This window comes from Eucyclogobius newberryi, unplaced genomic scaffold (genome assembly GCF_026437365.1).
Source record: "Eucyclogobius newberryi isolate DKJ021-1_F unplaced genomic scaffold, fEucNew1.0.hap1 SCAF_3, whole genome shotgun sequence".
Classification (NCBI taxonomy): domain Eukaryota; kingdom Metazoa; phylum Chordata; class Actinopteri; order Gobiiformes; family Gobiidae; genus Eucyclogobius; species Eucyclogobius newberryi.
The window spans coordinates 30,652,464-30,662,463 of NW_027315945.1; the positions used below are offsets into that span (position 1 = coordinate 30,652,464).

Consider the following 10,000-nt stretch of genomic DNA (forward strand, 5'->3'; position numbering starts at 1 on the left):
TTCGATCTCTCATTTATTGAACGACAATCGATATAGTACAGCTATTGTGACGGGCCTACAGTATTTGTCATAACCCTGCCGCACATTCATTATGACAGTATTTTTTAAACGTTTTTGCAGCCATATTACAAACAACACACGAAGCCGCTCTTAAGTCGCGGCTCAAAGTGGCAGTAGCAGTATTTGTCTCACACCTCTGGACTTCTTCCACACGTATGATGAATGCGAGCTTTACGACCCGGCGCGTACAGTGTGAAGAGTTCCCAGAATGTATGTTTTCAGTTTGGTATGCGACTGTGTGAGTACATGTGCGCTTTTACAAGGGTCCAGTGCGGGCCGGCCGGTTTGAAGGGGGCCGGACAGCTGCCTTTTACTGCCCGAGGGGGTAATAAACGGCGAGGGAGGGGCAGTTATTTACCCCTTTTATTGGGGCGGCAGGCAGAGGAGGACACTTTATTGGGGTCACACTGTAACTACACACAGCTGCAGGGGCGAAGGGAGAAAAGTCAAGACAAGATAGTTTGGAAAAAGTCGTTCCGGCGTCGCGTAAATTCCTCGCTTTGAATTCTCTGCCCGGTGTTTTTTCGCTCGCTGCTTGTGGCTGTGAGGCTCGCGGATCTTTCCCATCGCCACGGCCCAGTCCTCATTAAGTACATCTGCCGTCAATCAACCGCGATACAGCTGGCACTTCCCGTCGTTTGACCCGCCCCCTCGTCCGCGATGGCGTGACGTGTTCAACGGTCAGTTGACGGGAAGCGTCCGAGTTTATTTGATCGCCTCTGGGCTCTGGTTCTGGTGTTTTTGAACCAAACGTTACAGTTAAAGTGTTTTTTATCTTCAGGCATTTTCTGGATTTTGTTGTCGCAAGATCTGGAAATGCAATCATTGTTTTGACTTCTGTTCATAACGTTTGATAAGTCAGTTTATAATTAGCGTTATATGAAATACTTTGTCCATTAGGGTTGCTTTATTGTGGCGTCTTGGCCAGGACAACCTTGAAAAGAGGATTTCTGAGTCTCAATGAGACTTTTCTAGTTAAATAAAGGTTAAAAAAAGGAAAAAAGGCTGCTTTTATTTTGGTAACTGATTGTCTTCTCCAAAACAACAAAATGTATTGTCTTTCTATGTTAAACGCTGAACAGTTTTCCATAAAAAGTTCATATTTGAATCTTTTCTGGAACATAAATGCTTCTGAACACGCTGAAAGAAGACATATTATGCTTTTTTTCAGGAACTTACTGGATAATCTTTCAATTTAGTTCATTTCAAACTGCAATATTGATCCAAAACGGCTGAAAAATAAAATTTTTGAACGCTACAGGTGTCACTCGGAGTCTTGAATTTCAAATAATCACAACTAACTACTGGGAAGTACATAGGGGGTAGGTGAAAACAGGACTTTTCTGAGAACTCAAACCCAAACCTGCATGAATCAAACCAAAATGCGCGCTGCGAACTGCATCCTGATTTCAAAATAAAAAAACTACAAACCCGTAGCAATCGCAATGAACCATCTGAATCATCACGGTCCAGAACACATTTGCGGCGGGAAAATCGGCCAAGCGACCAGCCCGAAAACAGGCAGCGAGTCGTGTTGTCAGGGCACAGACAAAGTTATTCTAGTTGCAGACAGCTGACAGTACGCTCAAAATAAAACGGAGCCATCTAATGTGCTCCAACTCGCAGCTGCACTCACAAACCATAAAACAAACGCACTGCTAAATACCTCCAACGTTTCTAATGATTTTTTTCGTGCGCGAACATGACAAACGACAGGAGGCGTTCGCTCGAGTAACACTGTGCTTTATTGTTTTTCGTCGTCGCCGTAGGAAGATTTCCTGCGGTCGCGTTTATTTATTTTTTATATATAAAAGAGGAAAGATTCAAATAAAAACCAATGCAATACTGTCACAGACCCTATAGCGTAGTAAAATAAATATAAATGGCATAACGTGATAGAAAAAAAGTCAACGAGGGGATGCGTTTAAAAACTGACCGGATTTGGGAAGAGCTGGTAAATCGATTGACACGATGACGGAGTCGGTCGTTCAAAAGTCCCAGGCGTACGAATCCATTCAGCACGGCACAAGGAGCTAAGACCAAAGTGAAGCTAAATGTGTTATGCTATGCGCACGCCGGTTACAAAGGAGGAAATGACAACACGGGGTTAGACGATATACATTTGGTGGACAAGGGGGGCTCTGGACATGCGAGAGAAAGTGCTGCGTTTCATTGTCTTTCGTAGACTCGTGTGCATATGGTGTCGTCTGCTCGCATGGTCTGGGAAGGAGAGAAGAAGAAAGAGACAAAGAGATGAAGTTTACCTGGTCGTACAAGTGTTTGAGCGTGTAATGTTAAGACTAAACCGGCCATAATAGAGGTTATGCACTGACATTATTTGAATTTGGAAAATACCCCTCAACATTTCAAGTGATTTTTTATTGCTTTTTTTTTTTTTAATTTGTTGTCTAATTTTTTGTCAATTTTTTGTCTACTTTTTGTAAAATTTTAGTATTTTTTTGTATATTTTTTGTATATATTTTTCTATTTTGCGTTCACACTTTTGTAATTTTTTGGTCTAATTTTTCATGTTTTGGTCAAATTAACTTTACACAGCTAATTTTAGTTTCTCCATCGTTGCTCTGACACTTCAACTCGCCCCACGACAGTTAATTTCCTCACTGCGCAGACTCACAAACGTCTTATTTAAAGAAAGAAAGACAGTCGCTGCAACTGTGTGTGATCACAAAGTCTGCATCAGTGATAAAAGTGAGCGTCGCTGCAGTGTTCCTGGTGTTTATCTGGGTTTCTAAAACTGTTTACTTGATTATCGTTTTTAAGATGTCAAGTACAAACTGAATATTTAGCAGAGTTGTGGACTTTCGTATTAACTTTCATTGTTAGTCAGTCTAACAACAAAGCTTTTTCACATTGTACAAGACAAGATTTTACTAGAGAAAATGTCATGTTCACCATTGCCACTTCACGTCTCCTACACAACCTCTGGAACGACCAAGATTTAAACCAAACCAAGCATTAACCAGGAATAAACCAGGAATTTACAAGGTTTTAACCATTAAAAACATGTGTTAACCAGTTTTCAGCCAGGACTAAATCTTAAACAGGACAACGTTAGAGCATTTCCGGAGTTCTCAATATTTTTCAGACTAAACCAGTCAAATTCACAAAGATTAAAACATAATTTTACCCGAACTTAACCAGGTCTTAACCATAAGACCTTAAACAGAACTAAACCTCTGCATTTTGGATAATCTCTGTGCTATAAAAGTGAGTTTTGTTTTGCGTTTCTATATTTTTGAGTCTATATTTACACATCTTTTTGAGCCCTTGTTAGCATTTATTTAGTTTTTCCTTCTGTACAAATTAAGCAAAAATGACAATGTATTACTTTCACTTAAACCAGTGAGAATTCTAATGGTTTTAATAATAATAAAAATTTTCATTGTACAGCAAAATGAAAAATGCTGGCGTTCCCGTGCTGTGGAAACATTTGAACATTTTACAGATTAGAACTGTCATGTTGTCTTGGGTTTTGAGGAACACAGAGTCTGCCTTGAACTTGTTGTCAACCCTCAGCGGAGCAAAAGGCCCAAAATACTCGTGGGTCTATTTACAGTTTGCCGGGTCGGACTGTGGAAAGTGTGTGTCCACTGTTGTCGGGTTAAGGCGCCGCTGCCCGACCTTTGTCCAGGCCAAAATGTAATCAGGATTTTCAGGATTTTCTTATATCCCAGTCAAATGTCTCTTTTAAATAAAGACGTGGCTTTTTAAAGTAGGTTTGTGAACATATAAAAGTCCAAACTCTGCTTCAAATCACAAGCTTTTTAACAGAAATCTCTGACCCAAAAGTCGTGATCCAGTGCAATCACGATTCATTAAAGATGCACTGTGTAACTTTTCCATCTTCTTGTTTTCCTTCGAGATATTGTTCCACATGGCATTATCCGGCTTGCCTTCATTGTGCTTTTATTGGTAAAAATACCTTGGAAAATCGTGTATTTTTACTGTAATAACCACAGATCCTGCCTGGTCTACACGGAGATAAGACGACTTTAAAGCCACACTAAGGAACATTTCACGGAAAAGCTACACGGGGCACCTTTAACTTTGTTTAATGTTCGGTAACTTTTAAGTTTGGAGACTATAGTGACATAGTCTAAAAAGAACCTAAAAAAAATCACACTTTCTAATTGTTTTCTTGTATAAAAGACACAAAAGAACCGCTTAAACTTTTAAATGAAGATAAGTTTGTTATTTTAAGTTGGGGAGCAGGACCACGCCCCTTCCTGCGGCTGCACTATTTAAGCATCCAGATCACATACACCTGTGCCCCTCCCTCACACCTTTAAATTGTTCTAATCATTTTAATTTATCGTCTGGATGGGGGATCGAGGCCCGGGAGCCTTCAGCCCTCATCGCATGAAGCCCCAAAACGGCATCAACTTCTGTACATTTGTGTTGATGTTTCTCGCGTGCTAATAAACACTTAGCATCATAGCTGAGGTCATGGTCCTTGCTGGTGAATGAACGCAACATGTGACATTATGTGAATCATAATTAGTTACTAGCCACATTATTGTTGAGCCTTAACACGCTAAATTAATGCAATCCTATATTTCTCATAAAGATAGTCCTAAAAACACAAGTACAAATATGACAAACAAGTGTGCATGGAAGCTGAAGGTTTTTTACAACACACTTACAATACAATAAACTGCGTGATAACTAACCCAAGTATAAAAGCAAAGTGCACATAAAGGTGTTCGTGCCATAGTCTGCCATAGTTACCAGAATGAGCTTCCCCTCGTTGGTGAGCTCTCGTGTCCACGACGTCTTTGGCCCCTCCCCTTTCAGCAGAGTTTGCTCGCAGCTGATCTTACTGTCCGTCTCCCAGCGCGGAGAACTCTGCAAACAAGCGCAGAAAATGATTTAGAAATGAAATGTTTTTGAGGGCTTTTCTTTTGGCGGGGCTTCTAAGTACTTAAAGGTGTAGCAAGTGTTTCTCTCTGTTTGAGGCTCCGCCAACTACTTCATCGTGTTCTCTGTGTGGCATTCAACGTCTTTATCTCCACAAGGGGTGCAGCTTGGCCAAATTACAGGTCGGATCTGTGGAGGGGCGAGACTGCTCACTGTAAGATGGCAGGATTTCAAGGGAATTTGGAGCAACAAAAACACCGATAAATACGTTTTATGCCATAATGTGGAGCAATTTCAGGCAAAGCAAAAACATCTCCATGGACACGAGCAGAAAAGTTGCACTGTGCACCTTTAAATGATTGGCGTTTGATACTTGAATGATACGTTCCCAACCAGGGGTACGTGGTGGAGTGGTTTTCATTTTAAAAAGGTAATTTGTACCATCTTTTTGGATGATTTTGGACATAAATATCATATAAAACAAGAAAATCAAGTAGTAAGTATTCATTGACAATTTATCACCATTTAAGTCATCCAATTTATTCTACCAAAACTACTACTTAGAGGCTACTTCAAAGCTTCGACAAAAAGTATGATATGTGTTTTAAAAGTCACTGCATACGAGACTTTAATCCATGTTCTGGGGCCAAAACGAGCACCAACGTCATTCAAAACGACATTTAACAAATAGTTTTTGTTCCCCTGTGACTGACAGGAGCAATAATTGTGATCACTGATAAAATATGATCCATGGCACCGTCTTGATCAATATTTTTTTGTTTTTACGGCTGTAAAAATGGGCGTGTTAGCTCGTAATGCTCCCATGATCAGAGGAGCGCTGCCGGGACGCTTGTGTTTGCTTTGGAGACAAACTAACCACTGATGGGAAAAAGGGACCGAGGGGCCGGGGGAACACGAGGGCGGGACGCGGCGCAGACAGGGCAGGGTGGAAGTTAAAAAGGTCAGAAAAGGGGCGAAGGATTATACAGTAACGTGACATGCCTGAGGAGCCGGAGGGGACGTTATCATTCGCTATCGGTCCAAAAACATTGAGGGGCCAAATGAAACAGATAAAGTCACAGTTGATCACATCAGCAACATTATTACGCCACCCAAGCAGTCTGTGTGCAAGCTTGGGCGGCTCGGTTTGGGGAACGTGGCAACAGTCGTCGCAGATTTTCTGACAAGTTCTGTGTCTAGATTTGCAATGTATTTATTTATTTGAATCTAGCTTCAATTTACAGTGCAGATTGTGAAATAAACCAAGAAACATCTGATCAAAGGCTGACTATGAACTGTTTCACAATTCTAATAATCACATGCAGTTCAAAACATGTTTGTGGAGGTCAAAACTACGAGGTTAGCAGGTTTTATTCATGGTAAAAGAAAACACACATGTTTGAAATTTGCTAGAGACTTTTTGTTCTAAACTGGATGGATCCACGAGTGAAACACAGCAAAAAATCTTGCTTTATATTCCTGCTATATTAAAAAATATAGCAAGAATATAAAAGAACGTAAACAAAAAAGACACGGGACAACCTTGTGCTGTTGGGTCATGTTACTGGAAAATACATTTATCGCACTATTGTGTCAGAATGAATGATTGAATGAATGCAAAATTTAGTATTTAACATTTTAAAATCTCCATTGGTTTAGCATTAGGCTAACTGAGGCGCGACAACACAATCGCAATCTCTCTAAATGACTTTAAACTTTAAACTTTCGACTTCATTATCGTCGCAAAGTGGAATTGATTTGCAGGAAATATTGAACACTTATAGTTATAACAAAGAACAAATTAAGAGTTCATGTGAAAAAAAATTGAAAAAAATGGGAAAATAATAGATATTCCCATTGTGAAACGTGTCAATTTGATTATTTATTGAACGTTAATAGATTATGTAGCTTAAGACTGAAAGACAAAGAATAAAATTAAAGCCTTTGACTTTTTATCTCAAATGGCATTTATCTGATTCTACAATGATCTTTTCAAATAAAATAGCAATAACGCTAAGCAGAATAAAAGGTAAATAGGTAAAAATATTTGTCAAATAAGTAATTATCAATCATTTAACTGTAATTTCCATTCAAATAAGACTAACGTGGCCACAGGTTGTGTACATCGTGCTCTGTACCGTGCAGGGTCGTCCATCCACAGTGGCCTCATTGAACTCCTGTCCCACGGTGAAGGTGATGTGGGTGGTCCGGACCGAGGTGGAGGTCTTAATCGACAGGGTCTCTCCGTCCTGCGTGATCTCCACCAGCGGTTTGGACGCCGCCTTCACCGCGATCTTACGCAGCATCACGTTGACTCCTGAGAGCAGAAACCACAAAGAGAAGCAAAGTGAACGGTCATGTGACTAAACAAGTTTCTCTCTTTTTGGGGTTCAATATTTATCGTTTGTACATTTATTTTTTGCAGATAAAAGCAGTTTAATCAGAAACTTTTGCGACTAATTATAGTTCTTAAGTGTTTAATTCTGATATTTATTTATTCAGCTAATGTTTTGTAATTATATTTTACATTTAGAAAAGGGTTACTGGCATTTCTGGCTTTTGGGTTATTGTGTCAGTGACATAAAGTAGTTTCAATATTATTGTTTATCATGCTATTTTTCTGTAACAATTTACTGCACTTTGACATTTTGAATAGAATAGAATTTATTTGTCATTGTGAGGTAAAAAAAACAAGGAAATGCAGCAAATGGGGGAATTTATTGTTGAAATGTGTTTGCCTTCTCCAGTTTGTCTTCAGCCAAAATGTTTGTTTGTTTTAAAGGAGACGGGTCTTTAAATGTGCCGTAAAAAGTGTCACCGAAAAGCCTGAGGGAGATTTGGCTGAGGGCCGCATTTGGCCCCCGGGACATCGTTTGGACAACCCTGGTTTAGTGATAGTACCAGTAGTTATATCTGTTGTTCTAGTATGAGTAGTAATACATTTCATCTACGTCATAAGGCGCTGGTACAGCTGGCAGCCCGGTGTAAACGCTCTCTCTTCTTTCTCACACTTATTGTGCTTTATCTCCTATATTTTGTAAATATAGTTAGTATATTTTTTCTATTTTACTGTACGATAGGGACACGCGCTGGAATAGTTTTTTAATTCAACTGTTTTTGACTTTTTTCGGCTGGATTTGAGCGTTTTTCGTTGCGTTCGTTGTGTTGTTGTGACGTGAGCTAGCTCCGAGCGAGCCCACCTGCCCCCCCCCCGCGCCCTCCGGCCGCGCTAAAGTACGGCGTGTCGTCGGTACACGTTTATATACACGTTTATATACACGTTTATATGAAAGAGGAACTTCACGAACGATCGGGACACGCACTGGAATCGCTTTAAATTAACTTGTTTTGACTTTATTCGGCTGGATTGAGTGTTGTTGTTGTTGTTGTTGTTGTTTTATGGCGGTTGGCATCCGAGTGTTGCATTACCGCCAGACTTTATTCCTCAGACGTTTCGTAGTCCTCAGACTCTGTCGTAGTCCGTAAAAGTACTCCTCCCATTGCTTTGGCGTTACAAAGCCCATGAGGTCATGATGTGTTTTTGTGACTAGAATAGTTGTTGTTGTTGTTGTTGTTGTTGTTGTTTTATGGCGGTTGGCATCCGAGTGTTGCATTACCGCCAGACTTTATTCCTCAGACGTTTCGTAGTCCTCAGACTCTGTCGTAGTCCGTAAAAGTACTCCTCCCATTGCTTTGGCGTTACAAAGCCCATGAGGTCATGATGTGTTTTTGTGACTAGAATAGTTGTGTCAGAGACCAACCGGCCTTATTCCAGGGAGACTCTTCTTCACCTTCCTCGCCCTCTTTGACGTTCGGTGCTTTGGAAGTACAAAGCCCATGAGGTCATGGGACGTCTTTGTCGTTTTATCCTTTAGAAGTCCTTCTTCCATCACTTTGGCGTTTCTAAGCCCATGAAGCCCAAGCGCGTTAGAACATCCTCTTGCTCCTCATCCTCGGCTCAGTCTCCAACACCCCCCACGTTTTCGTCGTGTCGTTGCGATGTGTCTTGGCTCTGAGTCCCCCGGCTCCGGCCCCGCCCCCCGGCTCCGGCCCCGCCCCCCGGCTCCGGCCCCGCCCCCCGGCTCCGGCCCCGCCCCCCGGCCGGCGCCGTACCGCGTTTCCACAAAGGAGGAACTCATGAAACTGCGGAGAACAGTCGTCTTACCCGGAGATCGTCACGTTATCCCGGCGCAATACTGACCTAACCTAATACTGATGTGCAATTCTGTCGTATGTGCAATTACTGTTGGAATTCATGTGCAATTCATGTGCAATTACTGTGAAATTCATGTGCAATCTATGTGCTGTCGTGACACATATTCATGTGCAATTACTGTCGGGATCACATGCAATGGTATTTATTTATTTATTTGTCAATGGGAGTTTTTATTTATTTATAGGAGATCTTCTACTGAAAGTGTTTTTCAGACTTCCTATAAGTGATCTGTTCTTCTGGATCTACCTCTGTATCTACCTGCGTTGCACCAATGAAATTTCCCCATGTGGGACAATAAAGGAATATCTTATCTTATCTTATCTTATCTTATCTTATCTTAATAGTATTAACAGTTGTTGTAGTAGTGGTAGTTGTTGTTCTATTAGCAGTCATAGTAGTACTAGCAGTAGCCTTGATAATTACAATTAGTAGTAGTAGTAGTAGTAGTAGTAGTAGTAGTAGTAGTAGTAGTAGTAGTAGGAATAGTAGTAGATGTGGTAATTAGCAGTAGCCTTGATAATTACAATCAGTAGTAGTAGTAGGAATAGTAGTAGTAGTAGTAGTAGTAGTAGGAATAGTAGTAGATGTGGTAATTAGCAGTAGTAGTAGTATCAACAGTTTGTAGTAGTAGTAGTAGTTGTTCTATTAGCAGCCGTAGTAGTACTAGCAGTAGCCTTGATAATTACAAGTTGTAGTAGTAGTAGTAGGAATAGTAGTAGTAGTAGTAGTAGTAGGAATAGTAGTAGTAGTAGTAGTAGTAGGAATAGTAGTAGTAGTAGTAGTAGTAGTAGTAGTAGGAATAGTAGTAGATATGGTAATTAGCAGTAGTAGTAGTATCAACAGTTT

At 40.6% G+C, this 10,000-nt stretch overlaps 1 protein-coding gene across 2 annotated transcripts in view; it reads right to left on the reverse strand.

The window, feature by feature from the left end:
• Positions 1-1,798: 1,798 nt before the first annotated feature.
• The window catches only part of crabp2a (cellular retinoic acid binding protein 2, a), a 22,841-nt gene continuing 14,639 nt past the window's right edge, over positions 1,799-10,000 (reverse strand). For both annotated transcript variants that reach the window (XM_072460695.1, XM_072460696.1), the window contains exons 2-4: positions 7,077-7,255; positions 4,810-4,926; positions 1,799-2,280 (exon numbers count right to left, since the gene is read on the reverse strand). In XM_072460695.1, the coding sequence (XP_072316796.1) occupies positions 2,230-2,280; positions 4,810-4,926; positions 7,077-7,255 (347 nt within the window). In that variant the 3' untranslated portion in view covers positions 1,799-2,229. The remainder of the gene's footprint in view (positions 2,281-4,809; positions 4,927-7,076; positions 7,256-10,000) is intronic.